At 23.7% G+C, this 24,028-nt stretch overlaps 1 protein-coding gene across 6 annotated transcripts; it reads right to left on the bottom strand.

The window, feature by feature from the left end:
* Positions 1-959: 959 nt before the first annotated feature.
* Positions 960-22,959, bottom strand: LOC724275. 6 transcript variants are annotated; one of them, XM_026439063.1, is made up of 5 exons: positions 22,676-22,959; positions 22,506-22,604; positions 18,839-18,968; positions 1,908-2,234; positions 960-1,305 (listed from the first exon to the last, which is right to left on the bottom strand). In XM_026439063.1, the coding sequence occupies exons 4-5, from the start codon at positions 2,218-2,220 to the stop codon at positions 989-991; spliced, it is 630 nt and encodes a 209-aa protein (XP_026294848.1). In that variant the 5' UTR covers positions 2,221-2,234; positions 18,839-18,968; positions 22,506-22,604; positions 22,676-22,959; the 3' UTR covers positions 960-988. The 6 variants fall into 6 exon arrangements, with proteins under 6 accessions (XP_026294848.1, XP_006559203.1, XP_006559202.1 ...); XM_006559140.3 differs by lacking the exon at positions 18,839-18,968 and having other exon boundaries at positions 22,676-22,954; XM_006559139.3 differs by lacking the exon at positions 18,839-18,968 and having other exon boundaries at positions 22,506-22,954.
* Between the last annotated feature and the right edge of the window lie 1,069 nt (positions 22,960-24,028).

Raw genomic sequence — 24,028 nt, 5'->3', positions numbered from 1 at the left:
AATTAGATGATATACAGTTTACGAACTATAAATGTATTTTCTCGAAGAAAAAAATAAATCAATATATTTTTAGAGAACTCGATAATCTTTGTCTAATAGAATAATTTCGAGTTCTTTGTATTATACATTACAGTACAATTTTATGCCATCTTTTTTTGATTACAAATGATTTATAGACTGAAGAGTTTTATTTATTTCTAAATAATGTAAGTAGTCTTTATTCTTCGGTGAAATTTTTGATAAATGGGATGTGTATTATTAAAAATTAATGAAGATTATAATTAGATTTATCTTTAAATACTTATTGTATTTATAAAATTAAAAATAATATTTTATTTGGATATTTATTATTAAAAATTTATAGGAAATATGATTGCTCCACATTAAAATTATGTTATTTTTGAGTTACTATCTACCTATTTATATTTTCTAATAAGAAAATGGTTTCTTTTTTGTCATTTTTATTATTTGGATTATTTTTCACGATTAAAATATATAATATAAAATATATAATTATATAGAAGTAGTTCGATAAAACGAAATTTACAAACTATTTAAATACGATAAATTTTAAAAATAATGATAAAAAAAAATAAATAAAAGATAATACATTACATTGATCAATTTAAATATCGTAAGAGATTTTAATGATATTAAAGAACGAATTTTAAATCAAAAACTTAAAAATTATATTATGGATTTTACTATCTTACAGATAGAGTCATGAAATTTCATTTAAAATCTTCAATATCATTAATAATTCCTATAACGAACTGATGAAGACAATACATTCTAAGAAATCTATCAATTAAACTTCATCTGCATCATCTCAATCTTCTTTCCAATAGCATTCTTATTCCGTTTCGTTCAACTAAAAATCGATCGCATCATCATTCTATATAAAACGATCAAATGATTCAAATCGTTTTTATTCTTTTCGATTTCGTTTACGAATTACCTCTTTTTCTTACGCCATGATTCTCAAACATTACGATTCGATGTCGGATTGTTCAGAGTCGTTTTCGTTGTTACTACAGGTTGACGTGACGTCGTTTGACGAGGAATTTATCGAGTTTGGTGTGGGCGGAAGCGATGGTCTTGGTATAGTTTTCTCCGTCGACGAGGTCACATCCGTTTCCTTGCAGTCAATAATATCCAATCTTTGTTGTATACACTTGTTTTCGGGATTGTTCAATACTGAATGAATAAAGTCTCGAGTCTCTGCGCGCAGGGCGTTTACTCTTTCTTGAAGAATGTTGTTTCGCCGTATCAGAGCCATAGTACGTACGACAATGTCTAGAAGACCTGATGATGATATCGAATGATCTGTTATATAATTATTCTAATTTTAAATAAATCTTAAGTTTCAAATCAATCAAACAGAAATTATAATTAAAATTATTGTAAATGATCAAAATTATATTCATTCTGTAAAAATATTGAAATGATGTAAATCATATTATAATGATAATGTAAAAAGATGAATGATGAATATCGTTCTGAAATTTCATTAAAATAACGAATTAGAGATAACAAAATTTTTATTCCAAACAACAAGTTTCTCGTGAGATATTTTGTGTTTTAAATTTTAATAATTTATTATATTTCATTTATCAAATGTTAATTAAAAATGATATCTAATTCGCATTTACATTAGTTTTTATAATTTATATACATAATTTTACATATTTTTTAATAATTAGGAATAATTAGAAATAATTTATAGGATTGTATAGAATTAAAAATTTCAAAATTAAGTAAAAATTCTCCTTTTTTAACAAAAATTCAAAACTTAAACTTGATAAAAAAAGTTATTAAAAAAAAAAATCGTTCTTTTAATAAAATTTGTTTTGTTTCTGTTCATCAATCGCAACAACGTGCTCACTTAATTGTATTAAAAACTACACCTTTTCGTCTCGCTAGAAACACTTTCCAGTGTTCCTTTGTGTCCACTGGAACTCTAGCAGAAACATTTGGAAAGGAAGAACTAACGATTGTCGGATCACAGGAGTCATTGGAATTTTCTGGTTCCCAGAGAGAATTTTCCGGTGGTGTCAAAGACCCATTATCGCGTGAGGACTCATTCGTTTCTAATCGTCTAATTTCTAGCCTTTGTTGTTTTGCAACAGCTCCATTATGAATCCTTTGTCTTCGCCGTGAACATGGGATTGTAGATGTTCTTACAACAGGTATCTCCGACAAGTAAATAGTCGGAGCCATTTTAATAATAAAATCTGCAATCAGAAAAATAAAATTCTTAGAAAAAAGATACTCATTTAGAAAAGATATTATAAAAAAGAAAAACTCTTTATCATTTAAAAGAGATATTATATAGAAGAGATTTTCATTTAGATTAAGACTAATAATAAAAATAAAATATGTATATTCTAAATATATTTATATGAATATATGATAATTTTAATAGTTCATATCTTGTCGTACATTAATATTATTGATTTTATATTAATATTCTAGATAGTTATATTTTTCATACTTTTCAAATTTGTTCATATTTAATAAAGATAAAAATAATTATATCTTTTCTTTTTATAATATTTATAAGGGAAAATAAAATGTAAATATCTACTTATTATAATAAATAGTTTTATTTTTAAATTAAAAATTTGAAAACAAAAAAAAGCGAAAATAAAGATAGATAGAAAAGTAACAAGAAAATAATAATATTTATAATTTTTAATAAATGATAAAATTTTTTTATAATATATATATATATTTGTAAATTTCAAAAAATCTATTTATACATATATCTATATATATCTTTATTATTCTTTTATCTTGTCTATTTTTTTCATATAATGTTTGAAAATGCATTTATTTTTAAAAAAAAATTAGTATAATTAGAATGTTATCTTTAAATATATTATCCTTAATTATTTGTAATTATGATAAGATTATTTTTTCCCAAATTTATTTCTCCTATCTTTATTCATAATTTTAGTAATAAAAGCGATACCATAGTATAATTTTTTTTTTGTACATATACAATATTTAAATCAATTTACGTATAATTTGCAAAAATTACACAATTACACAATTATCCGTATATCCACATTCGTTTCAATATAATTGTCTCCTTGATATATACGATTTTTACAAATGTTCATGGACTAATCCATTCATGAAAATGGATTCATATTTCCATAAACTATGTTTATACGTTATACAAGCCTGGTCTATCGACCATGGTAATTGTCCTGTCAGCAATACATAATGATACTAGCCATCTGCGTAATTTAACGAACAGACAATAATCGATGACCTACTTATATACGCATCAATGATGCGTTTTATTATGTGAAAGTGCTTTCATTAAGGAAATAATTTTTATACATGATATATTTATTCAAAAGTGATAAAAATACTAATATTTAATTTTCAGTGAGTGTTTAAATTATATTTTAATTTAATAATAATTTTTGAACGATATTATTTAATTTTTATATTAATCTTAATTTTATTTTAATAATATTTTAATTATCTGTAATAATATTTTATCAGATTCGCGATATAAATTATAATTTAAAATGAAGATTATTTAAATATAATTTAATTTTAACTTAAAGAATAATTATATAGTTAAAGAATATCGAATGAAAATTAATTTATTTGTTAATCATAGGTACATATATTTTAAAAATAAATAAATAAGACAAAGAATTTTTTTTAAAAAATATATTTTTATTCAATAATGCATACTTTTATGATAATATATTTTTAATCTACATTCACGAATATATTTGAAGAGAGTTATAAAACTTTATCTCGTTTGAAACATTATTTGGAGAATGTACTTAAATCCTTAATTGAGATCACACTTTCAATTATTAAATTTAATTAAGATAATTACATTAATGAAATACGATTCTAATTAACTCTTATTTCATAAAATTTAACACATTAACATGATTATATATAATTGATATCAAAGTCCATGACTAGCCCATAACATAAAAAACACGATAGATCCATTTATATTAATTTTTCAATTGTAGACGTTAAAAGAGTATCTTATCATGATAATTAAAAAAGAAGAACAATTCTAAATTTAAAGATAACGTAATGTATTTAAATAAAGTGTTAAATTTAATGAAGTTTTAAAAACGTTAATAGCATGATATTATCAATATCATATGTTAATCAATATCATCGAAGTATTCAAGATATATTTAATTTAAAAAAATTGATAATATATATTAAGACTTCTTTTTTCTTAAAAAATAAAAAAGATATTTGACTTGTCGTATCTTTTTTCTTCTAATCTTCATGTATAATTACCATAGATTCAGATTAATAAAATATATATCTAAGCAAAAAGTCAATCATGTTCTTCGAATCTAAAATATTTGTTTTGATATTTGTCTGTCTCGAGAAAATATTAATATAATAACTTTAACAAATGATTATTGGCGTGGAAATATCGTTTTACTTTGAGATTAAAAAATTATTTATAAATGAAGGATCGAGAGATAAAACTTTCACTTGTTATAAATGTCTAATAATACTGACACGAGCCCGATGTCTTGCACCTTGACCACAGGAGACACGTGTACACCTGCGGTAATGCTTGATGTAAAAAGTGACTACTTAAACAACGTCCGCGTGAAGGTACGTGAAACGTTTTAAAATAAAAACGGTTAAGCAAGAACGATGAAAAGTCAGCACGTGGATCATTGCTAATCAAATTAAATCATTCTGCAATTATTAATTTGGTAATGGTAATTTGGTATGTTCAATTTTTTGCAAATTTTTCAATTACAAGTTTTTCACCTTCATATGTATTTCACATTAATCATTTGATTTTGAACAAATTTTTTTATTTAAAGATTTTTAAGCACAATGCAAAGATATAATTAATTTGTATTCTTTGTCGATTAATTATGGTAAGAAATATTTAAATTGAATTTTTAATAATAATTTTTAATATCATAACTTAAATTCAATACTTTGATGTCTATATGACATTTCTTTCAAGTCTAATTTTCTCACTCCTTTAAGTTTTCAAAAAGTTTAATAAAAGTCTAGGATAATTATGTGTATACTTATTTCTAATACATTTATATATTTTCGTTAAGTTCAAATATTTGCTATTTTTTTTTTTAATAAAAACAAAAAATTAGAAAAAAGGAAACCAAGGATGAAATAAATCTTGGATTATCAACGACCTAGATTTGTCTTTCGAAATTTAAAGGTTTCAGTAATTGGAATTATAAATATCGAGAGAAACTATATATTAAATCATTCAATTAGAAAAAATTACATAATTTTTTTTTTATATTTTTATTATATCTAATAATTTACATAAATACATACATACATAATTTAAAGAAAGAAAAATTAAATAAATAACACAAAAGCAAACTATTTTTTACGATAAAAATTATTCCTCCAAATCTTTTTTAATTAAATTAAAAAAAATAAAAATCCTCCCGATCATCAGTATTAAAATTCGTTATACTTTTCAACAGATATCGTGATCATTATAAGCGGTGGCATTTATAGCACAATTCAAAGAACATGTTACGGATTAGTTTTCTTAATCTGTGAATAGTTTTTCAAGATCCTAACTATTCGAAATCAAGGGTTCTCTACAACATGTGTGTATTTAACTATAGTTTAGCTATGAATTACACGTGTTCACTCGTACCGGTTGGCGACGCGATCGATGCAGGCGATGACCTGATTACTGTGAATGTCGGTGCACGTGCCTGCACCGAAATAAAGCAATAGAGAGCCTCGCCACGACTTCTCGTCACCCCTCGACCGGTTACCCCGACTGCTTTGACCTCGGATTTCGTCGCACCACGTGCGACTATGAAACAATACTGATAACGCTACATGCAAGCATCCATAATCCGATTGCGGCTGCGCAATATATCATATATCGCGCATACAGCTATATCATATATTCCTGATACATCATTAATGAATGAACGCATATGTATATACGATACATTGAAATGAATGAGCTGAGGAGTGCAAAATAATTTTTGTCTTTTTTCTTTTTTTACTCTTCAGAGAATAAAAATTTATTAATTATTATGACGATCATTAATAGTAATAATAGTAATATTTATATGTATTTTTTTAAGAAACGAAAAGTAATTAGATCATGGAAGAAATTTTCTAAGATTTTTTACTACTATTGAAAATAGTTAGTTCAGAGTAATTTAATTTAATAAAAATTGAATCCGAAATCGAACGTTATTTTTCCCGAACGAATATTGCGAATATTTCTTAAATTAGAAACGATTCCCGTTAATCATCTCTATAAATTATAAATAAGTATCCAACGAAGTACATTTCTGGCATGAGATTCCATTTGCTGAATTTTGTCGTGCATAGTATGAACGAACAGATGTATACCCTAATGTTAGAACATTTCAAATATGCAGAATTTTCCATGTTATTCAACACTTCATTCTTAACCTCACAGTCACACAGATGAAATATGTTCATAGATAATCCATATAAATAAACTCTTAGCAAAAGTTTCTCTCTTTAAATAAACTTCAAAGATCATAACAATAATTCAATCGAACTCGATATAAATCAAACTCAACTTAACATACGATAAATTATATAACGAAATAATCTGCTTATATTTATAATATCCCATTTCTAAAGAAGAACTTACCGAGTCAACGTACGTTATACTATCATCCGTTATAATCTCGCCGGTAATAATAATCGTGAAAGTGTCAAAATCTTAATACCTACGGTTCCTACCTACGGTTCCTTCCATAGAATTCCATCGATGTCTCGGCCATGATCACGCGATCTTTTTTCTATTAAATGTGAGCCACCGATGCACGTGGCGACAGGATCAAAGGAGCCTAACGGTAATTTTTGACTCATGACGGATATACGCGCGATAATTCACGAAGGGGAACGAAGCCGTGATATATCGTAGGTGTCATCCGTGTATTCGCTCGTGTATATTCGCACCCAGCGCCCAGCCGAAAAGTAAAGTGGTGGGCTCTCACAATACAGACATCCGTTAGCGGCAACTTCCCTACGAATGAAGGCCAATAGGAGAGGAGAGGCCTCTCCACAGTCGGATTGCAGAGGGGTTGCATCTGTGGGGGAAAAGGGAGAAGGAAAGGAAGAGGGAGAGACTGAGGGAGGGAGAGAGGGAGAGCGGAAAACTGCGAGGGAACTGGGTGGCCTTCAATAAGGGCACACGTGCTGAATTTTCGGTTCGTCTACCGCGTTTCGCCAACCGCGTCCCCGATTTGCGTGGATATTCGTTGCGTTTCGTAATTTTGCACGTTTTGCACGATTATTTTTATCGCGAAATGAAAAACGATAACGATCTTTTGGTTAATTTTATACCAGAAGAATGAGATATGAGTTGGCATTCTTGAGATATTAAAAAAAAAAAAAAAAAAATTGAATTTGATCTTTTGGTTATATTTAATGTATTATCTTATTATCGTGTATTGTGAAATTTTATAAATTTCTTGAACACGAATTCAATTCTGTAAAATTTTGGACTAAATTTCTTTTATAAATTTCTATATCTTAAAATTCAATGTGTACAGTGGATGTTAATTGTTATGATAAGTTTTTTTTAAAATTTTATGATTCATAATTTACTTTGTGCGATCTGCGAGTTGTCACGTGTATCACAAAACTACGTGCTGACTCGGATCGAAACGAAATATATTCATAATCAGTGAAATATTAAGAGAGAAAGCTTATTTTGGATAAGAAACATATAAAATTACTTGTAATAAGAATATATGAAATATTAAATATTATAACACTTAAATTTTTCACACAGTTTGTAATGGAGTAAACAGAAGATAAATAAATAAAAGTAAAATAAAATAAAAAAGAAATATAATATTATTTTTTAAAATATATTGAAGAAAGAAAAAAAATTAAAAATTAAAATATTAAATATATGTAAATTATTTTTAAATTAATTAAAATAACCCCATTGTAGATTATAGATTAAAATTGTTTAAATAAAAAAAATGAAAAGATATTAATTAAATACATAAAATATTCACATTTTATTTAGTCAGATTTTTATTTTATTAATTCCATTTTTTAATTTATATAAATTTGTATTTTCAATCGTGATAAATTCATAATTTAATTTTTAAAATTATTTCAATTACTAAAATTGAAAAATTATTCGATTTACAAATGGTTCTATGGTAAAATAATGGTTATATAATAAAAAAAATGATGGTAAAGATATAACTGTAATAATCGTGCGATGTGTAACACATATCTTGCAAAATCACAATTATCAGTACTTATATAAATAACTGAATAATGTTATTAAAGGATAGTTGTACGTGTGAACTTTTTGAGATAAAAAGTTAGATAAAGAAAGTGAAACTATTTGATAAAGTGATGCAACTGCATGGGAGTTGCTGAGTGCGAAACTAGGGGGAAGTACAAGGCCTTTAGTGAAGAAGGGCACGTGTAACTTGTCTCGTCGATAACCGCTATATTTACGACTGCACACCACGTGTCATATTTGAAGTTTACGGCAATTTTCCAAGAATCTGTCATGAGTCAACGCGGTGCGCATTGAATTTCTAGGACGTCGTTAAAAATTTAGACCAGCTTCGCACGTGCGCGTCTAGAAGTCCTCTGCTTAAGGAAGCACCAATTTATCATGCGTTGGGAAACACGTTTCATTCTCTTAATCTCGATAACCAGAAAATCGAATTGATATAATAGAATAAAATAGAATAGAACGGAGCAGAAATTAATTTTTTGTTTTATTTGTTCTATTCGTACTTTATCAATTGATTGTATTAAATACGATTAAATTAAGTTTAAAAAGATCATAATTTTAAATAATTAATTAATTGTTTGATTTTAAATTTTTATTGTAAATTTAATAATTATTAATAAATTTAATAATTTCAATAAATATTTTATACATATTCGATTTATTTAAATATGAATAACGTTAAAATCGATATAAAATGGATATTTAATAAAATGAATTAATTACACGAGCTTTTATTTCCTGATTAATTAAAACTGAATTTCGAAAGATGCATTGAATAAAAGTAGTTTGCAAAAGTAGTTGTATTATATATATGTATATATATATATAAAAATTTTACCGATACACGTGTTAAATTTACAGTTCAGTGGCACGGTTATATTTATCGTTGAGCCTACGGTATTTCTGAGCGTGTTACACGTGTAATGCAACCTTCATGTAAACGATCAAGATTTTTTCTTTATTATTGTTAAAAAAATAATAATAATAAATAAATAAATAAATAAACAAAAAGTTAAAAAAAAAAAAAAGAAGAAAGAAGATTTGGAAAGAAAATAGCACGTGTCAGTAATAAAAGTTAATAAAAAGTAAAAATACTATTCAGAAAAATAACAGCATCACTCGTGGAAGATGAATAATATATTTTAAATTTTAATCTACAATTTTACGATGAAAATAACTATTATGGAATTATTGGAAATTTTCTAAAAAAAAAAAAAATTATACAGTTCTAAATCTTTAGAAATTATAGCTGGTTTGTCGTGAATAGAATACTGAACAGAAAAATATATATGTCATATATTCTCTGAGGATTGTTCGAAGTTTTCCTATTTTTGGGACAACTGTCTGCTTTCAAAAGAGAATGGAATATAGCAATGTGGATACAATCAAGCTTATATGTATTTATCACCTCTCATCTTTAAGAAGAATAAAAATTGAAAGATCTATATTTGAAATGGAAAAAAAAAAAAGAAGAAGAATACAAAGAATTGAATACAAACTTTAACAACCGGAAACGTATCATTAAATATTTGCTTATAATAGACATTCGCTAATTGTTTTGATAGAATAATATGATTTAACGACATAGAAGAATAAAATCTCAGATAGATTTTTTTCTGAAAATTTATACAATAAAAAATTATATTGAAATATTGAATTGTAAAACTTAAGAATATATACTTTAATGTATAATTTTCTAATCATTTTTAATAATGTACGTAATATTTTAAGTTAAAATTATCCTTCAAAATTGACTTAAAACATTGCAAATATTAAAACATCAATGATTAAAATGAATTATAGACAACTGACTAATAATGTATACATTTCTCATCATCTTAAATGTATCAATCTCTACATTAAATAATGGTGTATAAATATTTAAATAATTTAAACAATTGCGAAAAAATTTTATCAAAAGTTATTTCAATCGTTTAACCTTCAATTAATTCATTCAGCCGACGTTTAAAGGAACATCTCATGCAATATTCCGCGACACATGCAGTTCGTTATACGTGCCACGTGTCGAATGCTTGGGGAAAAAGAATCTTATTATTCTATTCAGGCATGCGTAGGCTGTCGATATCAGAAACTCATAAGAATGACTAGATTGCCCGCGTGACAGCATTATCGATCGTTTATTACCGTTTCACGAGCTGTCCAAGATCTTACATGAGATACATTTAAAATTTATCACCCCACAAATGACCGTGTTACCGAGAGTCACGATCTGTACGCAGAATTCTAATTGAGAGCCTAATTTTATACGACTAGAGTGTCCGATTCACTTTTGCTGAATGTATGAGAAAGATTTTAAATTCTATATTAACACCAACGTCAGCTATATTCGAGACGAAGTATTTTACGATTTTTTTATTATGTGATTTAGCAAATCAATCTTCATTAAATATGAAATTAGATTTTTACTTTATTGTAGAGAGGATAAAAAAAATTTGTTAGTTTGAAGTTTTTTTTATAAATAATTATCTATAATAATAATTAATTGAAAGATATTTATTTTTATTAATATAAATCTTAGTAATTGTGAAAAAACAATAATTGTGAAGAATTGTGTATCATTATCTTTTTTTTTAAATTAGCAATAAAAATATTGCGTATATTTTTTATTAAAAGAAAAACACATTCACGAAAATTTTTTTATAAAATACATATACATACTCATGTTAAAAAAAACTAATTATTTTTAAATATTATTTTTTTTTTATTTTATGATTATACTTTAATAAGATAAATATTATATATTTATGGAATAATCAATATATTCGTATTAAAATAAAAGCATTTTTTTACGATAAGAATTGAAGAAGAAGGTTTCTTATAACAGTAAGTAAAAAACTTTTTTGAATACTATTCTTCTAAAGAATTTATGAATAATTCCTGCAAATAGAATTTTTCTTTCCTCATAAATGAATTATTATAATCACTTTATCATAAATGAATAAAATTTTACTTTCTATTATGTTATTTTTTTTATTTTGATATTGTATAATATTTTATTATAATTAATATATATATATAATACTTATATATAATAAAATTTTTATTATAATTTCTATTAAAAGCTATTAAATATAAAAAATTAAAAATATTTGTTTAATAATAAATTATTATTTGGATTATTTATAAATTATAATTTTATAATCTTTGGAATGTTTATTTATTAACGACAAATTTATTTTATTTATTATTAATAAAAATATTTTTATTAATTTAATGATAATTAATTTAAAAGTATTCGTAATCAAATATTAATTATATCATATTATATATATATATATATATATCATATTTAATTTTAGCATAAAAATGAATTCAATTCAAAAGCAAAACCGAATCGATAAACGGGAGAAATTTTACGTTGTTAAGAAATTCCAAAGAACGAGATTTCCTTATTTCCTTTCAAATGATACAACTAATTTCGATTTAATTCCCTCGAAAGGAAATAAAGATTTGACCAAGATAAAATATTCTATAATCTCGGTGTACACATTGGACTGAAATAAAAGGAAGTTTAGTAAATACGATGCAAATAACCGGATCCACGTGCGTTCATTGGAATATTATCATTAAATGACTTAACACGGCAAACGAAAAAAATATGTAAATATGTCATCAGTGCAAATTATTATATATTTAAATTTATACATAATGTCCTATAAAATCTAACTGAAAAGAAAAAGAAAACGATGAATGTATACATAATATATGAATACTATATTTAGCAAAAAAATGCATTCATGCGAAACAAGATTTGCTTTAAGGATTAAAATAAATTATTAAGATTTAAAATGTTATTGCAACATATTTTGATTAATTGACTGTCAATTATTAAAAGGATTCAAGTGAATATTATTATAGAATATATGATGTATCATATTGATATAAATATTTATGAACTTAATAATAATTTTGTCTTATAAAAATAAAAATATTCAAATAAACATTTAAATCTTATAATGATTGTTAATTTTTTTTGTTTCGATTTAATTTGGTGAAGTAAAATAATGTAGGAATAAAGGAAATAATAATTTTAATAATAATAATAGAGATAGTTTTAATTTAAAATAAATAATACTTCGTTAAACGATTTAAATATTAATGCTTTAAATATCAATATAATTAAATAAAAATATTCTTAATTTTTTTAATGTATATAATATATCAAATAAAAAAAATTGGATGAAAATGTTGTTTGTAATTTAAGATAAATTATCGATAAAATATTGTTGTAATATTATTAATAAATATTGTAAATTGTTACATTCTTTTTTACAAATTATCAAAATATAGTTTTTTCATGTCAAATTTGATAAATCAAATTCATAAAATTATATTTTATACTATATTTTTTAACACTCAAAATATTAAATTATTGAAAAAAATAATAACATTATTTATCATTCAATATATTTATAATATATTCTTCATAATTACTTGTCTTAAAAAAAATGCATCGTTTTACAAAATATCGATCCATTAAATGTGAAAAATTATCGAATTGCAGGTCGCTGCATTCTGTGACTTCTACTACGCTCAAGTACAGCCACGTGCAGCTTTTCCCCCACCATCGAACATCTTGGTGTCTCGCCAATGGGTGCGTACCATCCCCACCACGTGATCCATACTGGCTGACGATCGTCTCTCACACTACACGCACCCTCTTCGCGGTAAAAGGATGGGATATTCCCGTGGATACACGTGGCCACCGCTGCCGGGTTCGACGACCTCGCTTGTGCGTCCTCACGCAGTGCTTTTCGGTGATGTACCGGTGGGGGATGCGTACGATGTCCCCTTGTTTCCCCCCAGGAGGTACCGACTCTGCCGTCTGGCAACGTTTTCCCTCAAGTAGCAATGGCTATTCGACTACTTTCAGTCACGAGTAAACGAACAAGTTACTTTTCAATAATAGAATTTTAATGCTTGCCAGATATATCATATTATGATGAATCGAAAAATGGAATAGATTGGAAAAATGTTTAAAAAAAAAATGTGAAGAAAAGAAATTGGAATTAAATATTTCAAATTTTTTTTATAAAATTGTTATAGCGGAAGATTTTATCAAAATGGTGATAAAAAATTGATATTCGTATCAATCTATATTTTATTTTTAATCTTATCACATTGAGCTTATTATAGAAATTCGCAGAATTTTTAGGTTTGCGTAATTTTGCATTTTTTTCCTTTTTTTTATTTTTATTTTTTTTTTTTTTTTGGTAGAGATAACATTTTAATATTTACTCCAATTAGCTTGTTCCCATTACTAGTGTTGGACAAAACCTTGCAGTCTGCAATCAACGATCTTATTCTCCTCTCGTTTCTCCCCTTTCTCTGACCGCCCACTTACTGGTGTTCTATCGTCGTAACTATTTTTGCACGCAGTTTCTTCCATCCTTTTTGATCCTTACTTTTTTGCTTCCCGATGGGGGAACATGAGCATGGAAAAAAAAGCACTGATGCATAATGCACACTTTGATCGCGGCAGGGGTTTAAAGTTTCTTTGAAGATGTGTGAAATTAAAAGATTCAAAGGAACTATTCTATTTTTTTAATTTATGTATTAATAATTATTAAAAAGTTATTTTTATTTTTAATAAAAAGATATAAAATCACTTTGACTTTGTTAAAATGATATTATATATTTTTTTTCGTAGAATTATACTAATCGAAATTAATATCGAAATGAATTCAAATGACTTTATTATTTAAATAAAAAAAACTTTAGATCTGTCAAATTGTTGAAGATGTATAAATATTTCTGATAAAATTATTATATTGCATTAAGTCAATGCAGTTTTATTATTAAAATTACACGTATATACACACGTGTATTAATGAGATTTGTGATACTAGGATACAGAATTAAATACACGCATTGTAGACATCGTGAAATTAATAAAATATGTATTCAAATTTATTTTTCCCAGAAATCATAATATTGAGAGTCAAAAAAAATTTATTTCAGATTCCATAATTGTACATATACACACAGATGTATTCAATAAATATGAATTTTCAATAAATGTGTATTTATGAATTATTAAAAAAATTATTGATTATAATTTAGTAATGATTATGTTATTATTTATTCATTGAAAATTTTTTTTGGTTTATCATATCATATTTTTAAACAAAAAAAGTGAGGAAAGAAGATTGTGATTCTTTTAGAAAGAGTGCATTGTAAGTTTATTTAAACCTTAGGTTAAATCTATTACGTTGAAATGAAATTCTAAGAAGTAACACTTGACTGTTTTATTATGACTATAAAATCGAATTCTTTGAAATGTTACTTTTTATTACAATTTTCTCTCTTTAAAATATTTACATGAGATTTTGTAATGCAATTGAAGTAACATCTTAATTTGATATATATTTGTACATATATATGTAATTGAAAATGAAAGATTAAGCTAATTCATAAAAATATATTGATGTTATAGATATATACTTTCATGAAATTATATATAATCTATTATAAATATAATAGATTATTTATGTCATATTCATTAGAAAATTAATATCTTCATCACTTTCAAATTTTTTAAATTTTATATTAATTTATTACTTTTTATTTATTTTATAATAAGAAATAGATATTCTATTTTTAAATATACATATATTTTTTTTTATGTAAAGAAATTATCAGATATATCTATAATGATTTAAAATGTAATTACAATGTAAAATAATATCTTTATATATATATGTAGTATTCTAAACATAGCAGACATTTTTGAATAAATTGTATCTTATGTACATTTTCTACTCTTTTGAAGTATAGTTATTTATCATAAATTATTGTTACGAGTTACAATCTCAAATATTTCATCGTATTATCTTCAACTTCATTAAAAAATTAAAAAATTTATTATATTATACTGCATTATAATTTATCAATAATTATTACATATTAATCGCTTAATTATAATGTTGCAACAAGAATGCATTTTGTATTAAAACATTGTCAAGATCAGTGCATCTTGTATTAGGAGATCATGACAGTATCGATGTATTCTATATGCTATAATGATATTGTATCATTAATGCATCTGTAACATAATATTATTACACAGTAGCATCTCTGTTTGTTGTATTAGGATACTATACTACTTTGGAAACAGTTTTCTTGTGAAACAGATAACACTATAAATAATATAATAAAATATCACATCATATTTCAAAGAAAATAAAGCCCAAAATTTAATTACTTTCTCTCTTAAATTTTATCGTTTTTTCCAATATATATTTAATAATAATTCTTCAATTTTCTATACATATATATATCAAATGTTTATGTAAATTGCATATATTTCATCGTATATATTAAATCTTTGTTAATTTGGATTTAATATTTTATTTGATTTTTTTAATTTTATAGAAAAATATGTCAATAACATTTATAGCCTTTCATGATTAAAAACAAAGAAAATTTCATTTTAAAATATCGATAATAATTGATTATTGTTTTGATTACTGAAGAAATTTTTTAATAGTTAATTTAAAAATCTTATTAATTAATGAAATATAAGTAACTTATTTTTTTTCAAATTTTTGAAAATTTAAAAAATTTAAGATTAATAAAATAGATTAAAGAATATTATAGAATAGTATAGAAAGTTAATAAAATTAGAAATATATTAATGATATAAATATATTATTAGAAAAATATAGAAATAGTTAAATTATAAATCTTTTCTAAAAATAGTTTATCAAATATAAATTAATTGGAATGAAATGTCGAAAGCCATTTAAATCTCAAAGACCTTTCTCCTATCTTATCATATACAAACTTTATTCAAAAAGAAAAAGAAAAATTAAAAACATTTATCATTTCTTTCATACAGAATCACATTAAAATAGAAAGAATTAAGAGCGACGAATTTCTACGGTTAACCAGTGAAATAGAGAGGAAATATTTCCAAAATTAGGTGTGAAAGTAAAGACCGTTATAAAAAGAAGAGGAAAAATGTAAATTAAATGTGACCAAACTTCCGTTAACAAGTCGGTACACGTGAGTTCGGATATGAAACCACGATTGTTACGTGTAAGAAGTACTTAACGAAATTAAAGCGAAAGAACGTGGCTTGGCTTTGCGTGAGATATCCAACCGAGGCATTACGTTGCCTCACGTTGGCCACAATTGCGATCACACGTCTCATGTCACGTGGGATTACATGCTGCAACATGCTGGTGAAATAGAAAGGGATAGTTTTGTATAGGTTACAAAAGATCAAAAAAAAAAAAAAACGAGAAAATATTATCGTCATATTGACTTATCAATTTCTTTGAATTTAAATTAATATTTGATGTTTCAATAAATGTTATTTCGAGTATTTAGGAAATGGGAGAACGAATACAGGATTACAGGTTATTATTACTTATAATGAAATTTTTTTTATAAATTTCCTATAACAAAAAATAATATAATATCATAAATAAGAAAATTAAAAATTTTATCAATCTTAACTTCATTGCGATTAAATTTCATATTAAACAATATTGTTCAATACTGAATATTATATCTTCAAAAATTGCAATTAATTTTCGACTTAATAAAAATTAAAAATTAAATAATTGATTTGCAATGATAGCTCGATTAAATGTTTATTATCCAATTGTAAGAAAATATTGGTATTCTCTTAAAATAAAATAAAAATGTAATAAATAGGAATTTGATAATCAAAATTATATAAATTATATTTAAACAGTAGCAAGAATCTTGAATTTTTATTTATTTTATAATTTTATAACTCTAAAAAACAAAATTTATATCAGTGTAATTTTTTTATATTTATTTTTTAAAATTTTGTTCATACATTTGAGAATAAAAATATATAGTAAATTGAAAAGCAAAAAAAACAAAACATATCTTTATTTTATATTTTAAAAATCATATTTTAAATATGACTTTTAAAATTATTTAAAGTAAATTTGATTTATAAATCTGATTTAAAATTAAATACAAACATCGAAACAAAAAATATCATTAAAAATGTGCATTTATAAAATTTCAATATATGTGGATATATGCCAATTTTAAAATGAAAAATATTCAAATATACGGATGAAAATAAATTTAGTAGAAATTTTTTGTCTTGAATGGTTCGTCTCAGATATTTTATATAATTAAATCGCATAAATTTCTTGATATATCTATTTTATTTTTATTTTATTATATATCTATTTATTAAATTAATGCATATAAAATATTGTTTCTATAAAATTGAAATTTAAATTTTGTCCCATCGTATTTCTTAATTACATTAAAAAAATAAAAATAGAAACATAATTCATCACTTGAAAAGATTCTATATTTCATCCAGATAATGAATGTAAAAATTGCTTAAAAAAAATTATAAGAAATTTGAATAATTTTTGTATTCTAGAATTAATAATCCTTATAAATTTGGAATAATGAAATTAATTTATTATTATGATTAAATCTCGGATTATTTTGACCTGTTAACTGTTCTTTTTAATTAGAAACAACTTTCACGAAAGCTGTGAAAAAATTTTTTAAAATTAAACTAGGAAAAAATTTATAGTTATAAAATTTATAGTAATATATATGATTTCTCTTCTGATTAAAAGTTTTTTTAAAATGTTTAAGATTTTTTTATTTAAATTTATAAATATATATTTAAAAATTGCAATAGATAAAAATAATATAGATTTAAAAAAAATTATTTATGATTAAAGTTTAGAAATAGAAAATGTTATTTCGTATGCATCAATCTAATAATAATACCAAGAATAAGTTCAATTACAATTGTCTTATTTGAACTAACTCTGACGCGAACGATTTACCTCATGATATCGTACTAAGAAATTAACAGTATAATGTACACGTGTCTCCAAAGCAAATGACTCAACACCAGCCAATGATTTAACACAGTGATAATAGATATTAATATCAATGCTTGATAGTTATGAGTTTAACATTATAATAAAAAAAAAAAAAAGAAAGAAAGAAAAGAAAAAAGAAAAAAAATAAATAAGCAAATAGAAAAATGACTTCAATTATCGTTATAGGAAAAGTATTGCAAAAAAATATAAATCTCTTAGTCTTACGTAAGGATTATAAAGTAACTCTATCTCTATTACAAAACACTGATTTAATAACATGTAATTGTACATGCAAAATTTTTTCTTTTCTTCAAATTCTATTTTGACAATCAATCATTCAACTAATTTACATTCGTATATTTTTATCTTTTGTACAATTATCTTGTACAAAATAATATTATTGACAAAATTGATAAAATTTCAAATTATCAATAATATATATTGATAAAATTATTAATTTTTTTTGTATAATATGTGATTTTGAACAATTTGATAATAAAACAAATGAAATTTCAAAATTTTATAAATTATAAAAAAAAAAGAAATAATTATCCTGTATAAAGTTAGAAAAACTTTTATTTGTGCAATAGAAGTCTATAATCTATCTTGTATATTACTTATCAATTTATTGATATTATTAATGGCAAATATTGTGTAAAATGAAATCCTTCAAAGTATGGAAGGGATAGATACTTACTATAAACGAGACACACGTGTACGTCCTTACATTGTACGCCCGTATAATATTTTCCCGCTCTGAATCGATAAATTGGCCTGTGACGAAACACCTCGTAACACGATCAACGACGTGACACAAAATCTGCAAGCTTTAACCAATCATCATATGGATTACACGTGTCCTGGCGCAAGAAACCCGTTTCGATGCATTCTTTTGTTGATTAAAAACATCACTAGCCTGATTGCACGTGTAAAAGTTTTTAATTACGGTATACTGTGACCATGTATTTCAAATACGCGATATAACGATCGTGATAGTTAGTAATAGAAATGATTTACGAAATTTTTTTAATTGTTATTAAAAAATTAATTAATATGTAATAAATTAATAAGATAAGAAATTATTAATTAAATATAGTATTTTTAAATTTTAAATTGCAATGGTTAATTCAAATGTTAAAAATTAAACAAATATATAAAGATATAAATTATTAAGATTATTACTGGAGTAATTTAATTTTGATTAAGTGAATTATTAGTATCTAAAAATAAAATATAATTTAAAAATTGACATATTAATTATATTCATTATAGATTTAAAAATTGTTTAATAATATAATAATAAGAATAATAGAAAAAAAAATACAAAAAATGATTCTACGTTTTGCAAAAATAATTTAAAAATAATTAGCACAATTATATTCATATAAAGACTTGAATGCTTCAAATAATAGAAAGAAACAAAATTTTTGTTTAATTTAACAATATTTAAATATGTTAAATTTCGCCATTTAAGTATCAAAATTTCATGAAATTTAATATAATTTTTAATTAAACTCAATTTCAATATTATATCTATCAATTTATGATATAATCTTGTTAATTGTAATCTTGTTAATAATATTAAATTTTTAATAATTATAAAAACGGAAATTAGCCATATTAATTTTTCCAAAAATAATCTACATAATTATCTATAATGCAGTTCATTATTTATAAATGAAAATAAAGAGATACATATGACAATGAATCAAACAATATATAAATCTTAATTTTTGTCAAAAGCACTTGGATTTTTTAATAATTACAAAAATAGAAATCTGAGAATATTCAAAATAATATTTAACTATTAATAACTCGATAAATCTGTGAGAAACAATAAAATCCGTCGGTCGTCTTTGATATGAAAATTTAGAAACTCGTTAAAACATGATTTAAATACGAAAATTGCACGTGCTGAAAATTATAGTAAATACTGTATCATACACGATTTGAGCCGACGATTTGAGCCAACATCACTAACGTTAAGAAAGAAAGTGAACGCAAAAAAAGAAAGAGAATTGATAGAGCATAGATTGAAATTCTCGTTGACCTTCTCGTAAGTACCCATTCCAAGCCTCGTTGTACTCCACGTGTAAATGTCGTCCACGTGCGATCGCGCATATCAGCGCACGTTTTACAGTTCGGTCTAAAATAAGTACTTACTTAAATGAAATCAAACGTCCGTTTTTCAGGATACTGGGGCCCACCGTGAGAGATCGAGGCGACGCGCGTTTAAGTTTAGAGCAGAATCGTGTGCTTTGCTGATCGATTGCGCAATTAAACAAAGTGGTTGGCCCGATAGAAACGTACGATTATTCGATAAACTTATCCATTTCTGAAATTTTCTTCGAAATTTTTTGAATCGACTAGAATTTTTCAGTTAATAATAGATATTTTTTTAGTGATTCGTCTAAAAATTGGGAAACGAAATTTGTGAATAATTGTAAAAAATTTCAATGAGGAAAGATTAAAATTATTATATATTTTACAAATATATTATGTTATAAATATATACCAAATGAATAATTAATAAAATTATATTAAAAATCAAGATTTAAAGAGTTTCAAGTGGATTTGAATAAATTGGATAAATTTTGTGATAATCAATAATATTCATATGCATTATTAAAATTTATGTTCTTTTTTTAGTTAAAGTAAAAATAATATTAAAAAAATTAATTCACATAAAATATTTATGTGAATTATTATTATTATTTAAATTAAATTTGAATATTATAAGTAAAATTATATAACTAAAAAAGAAAAAGAAACATCATCTAAAAACATCTCAATTTTGAGTATTATACGATTGATTTATCAATGCATTATTACTTATTATTCTCATTTTACTAAACACAATGTATCAAATTTTTTTATAGTATAAAAAATTAAATATATGAATCCATTTTTATATTTTAGAGAAATCTGTTTTATAAAATATTATATTGAAAAAATTTTAAATAAATTTTAAATTTTCAAATAACAACAATATATATAAATTTTGTTTTATAAAATTATAGTAAATATCTATATGTATACATTTATGCATTAATTATACATACCAATATTAAAAATAAAAATATAATTTTATAACATGATCACAAAATATAAATTGTAATATCTTATAAAATTATAATTTCTATTTTATAAATATTTAATATATATAACAATGTATATATATTATAATAATAGTTTAATAAATTTCTTTTTTTAAATAATGATATATAATAGTGATATTTGTAATGATATTAATAGATAATATTTTTTCTATTTCTATTTGTAATTTTTATTATTCATAAATTATTATAGTTTATAATTTGGTAGCATAATCTATAAAAATAATTTACAAAATAATTTTAAACAATATATTTTAAACTCTAATTAACTCTAATTAAAATTTATGAACATTATTGAAAAATAATTTATACATAATTAAAATAACTGTAAAGTTTATTATAATTATTTAATTTTTTACATATTAATTGTTTTATGTTATATTTGCTTTAATTATTAAAAATTTCAAAATAAATATATAATTTATCAATAATAATTATGAATTTGTATTTTTTATAGATTATAAATAATTATTAATATATATATATATATAATTATGAATCAATCCGAAAATATTCGAAATTCATTATTCATTAAATAAATTAAGAATCAAGAATTGCACATATGCAAGAAGTTATTGCTTAATAATCTCAAATATATTGATAAATTGATTGCTGTGCCAAGAATTATTATTTACAATAGAAAACTGATTTAAGAAGACTATATGTAACAATATCATCTACTATGTTTATTTATTAATAAATGTTTTAATAATATAATTAAATATTATATGATATGATCGATGTAATGAACGCAATAACTTGAAAAATGAATTTAATTCAATACTATATTATTGCAAATGTATGTTGATAATAAATTATCAAATTCCCTAGAATTATAAATTTAAGAGTACATTTTTAGTTATATTATTCTTTGAAACTAACACAGAATTATTTTCTACTAAAAATATATAATTATGATAAAATATAGAATAATAGAAAAAATAGTACATACATTGTTAATATAATTATACAAATGATAATTGTATTATAAATAATAATTATATTAACAAATTAACAATTACTACCCATATTGTACTAAAATATTTATATAAAATTATATTTTATATAAACTGTTCAAACAGGTTATATAAAAAATCTTGCATCAAAATTATTTAATTTTGCATACTGATAAAAATGTAAATTAATTACAAACTAGTAAAAATTGTATTGATGTATAGAACGATATAGTTGTTATAAATAGTAGATATAGAATAACTATTAATTACTATATATTATATAGCAACGTACCTATTTACAGAATATCTTTATGATGCAGTCCCAAGTGTTTCAAAACAGATTCAAATGGTTGACAAGATTCACCGCCTTCTTCGTTTTTGCTGTCAATCACTTTAAAATTGAAACAGTTCAAACGGCAACCGATTACAAAATCACTTTCGCAATGTAGTGATTGAACTTACTTGGCAACAGAGTCTTAAATCGCGTTTTCGAATGATGTCAGAGTAAATTCTTATAAATGTCACTTAACGCGTGCAGTGAGTTTTTTTACAATCGACACTCGACAAATTGTTCAGATAAAACAATGAATATTAAATCATGTCATAATTTGTACAAATAATGACAGTGTAGAATGTTTGTGAATTTTCAATCATAATCACTATTTATTTTATCTGATTCAGAAGAATGATCCAAATCTACCGGCGTCTGTACATCGACTAACGGCGATCGAGTACCGCCATGTTATCCCCCCTCGTGGTTGCGAGCAACACGGTCACGCGTGCGCAGATGCACGGTCCTCATGCACGCGCCTAAAGCTTCGACATTACAACAATCTCGATAACAAAAGCCGCGGCACGTGCATCCCCACTTCGAATGGGATCTTCCAAAAGGTTCCGCGGGAAAGCAAAGCAGGACGCGCGTGTTTCATAGAATTTCGTCGTTTCACGCGTCTTAAAGGTGTCAAAACACGAGTCTCAACTTCAAAGTGGTTTTCGAATGCTTCCGAAAAAAGTCTGAAGTCCTAAATAAAGAAAGTATTTAGACATTCTTCAAATTAGACATTCTATATGATATAAAATAAAAATTTATATTGAAATAAATGTTTTATAAGTTATTTATAAAAATTAAAAATTATTTTTTAAAATGATATTATATTTAGACACAATGAAAATATTGTTATAATTGATTGATATTTAATATGTTTTTTATGTACTTATATATATTTATATATTTTTGCATTAAATACAAAAAAATAAATGTTTTGTTTTATTATAATTTCACATAAAAAAGATATCAAAATATATTTAAATCATTTTATTGTTTACATTAATATGTTTTAATATATGTTATATGAAATTAAATAAAACATATATCAAATATTAATATCTAAGATGTTAGATATAAAAGATGTTAATATTTGTAGAATATTCTTAAAAGATCTAAATTCTCTCGATATAAAGGACAAAATAAACATAAAAATTGATACAGAAATATTGATCGAACTTTATTTATTAAATTATAATTAAATTTTGCGTTAAGCAAAATAAAAATAGGATGAAATTATCTATTGTTGCCGCCTCGCTTCATTATATAAACTTAGAACTTAGTAAAAAGTTTCAATCAAGATTTTTATATACCAATTGTTTGTTTTGACTTTTAAAATCTTCAAAGCTATTCTACAAATATATTAACAAACAAAAATAAATAATTTTAATTTTAATATTATTCTTATCGCAAGAGACATTATATTTAAATAATCAGTTGAAATTCATTTCGATATTAAAAAATGAGTTTAACATTAAAAACAATTATTT

The sequence above is a fragment of the Apis mellifera genome, linkage group LG2 (assembly GCF_003254395.2).
Source record: "Apis mellifera strain DH4 linkage group LG2, Amel_HAv3.1, whole genome shotgun sequence".
Taxonomy (NCBI): Eukaryota; Metazoa; Arthropoda; class Insecta; order Hymenoptera; family Apidae; genus Apis; species Apis mellifera.
Note: the sequence above shows the minus strand (reverse complement) of the source record. Positions and strands in the feature narration are given on the sequence as shown.

Coding starts and splice junctions, on each gene's coding strand:
- LOC724275 (XM_016911007.2), bottom strand. CDS start 6,763: ATGGAAGGAACCGTAGGTAGGAACC. Junction 2,235..6,738: donor AGGAACCGTAGGTAGGAACC/GTAGGTATTAAG, acceptor TTCTGATTGCAG/ATTTTATTATTAAAATGGCT. Junction 1,306..1,907: donor GTTTCTAGCGAGACGAAAAG/GTGTAGTTTTTA, acceptor TATCATCATCAG/GTCTTCTAGACATTGTCGTA.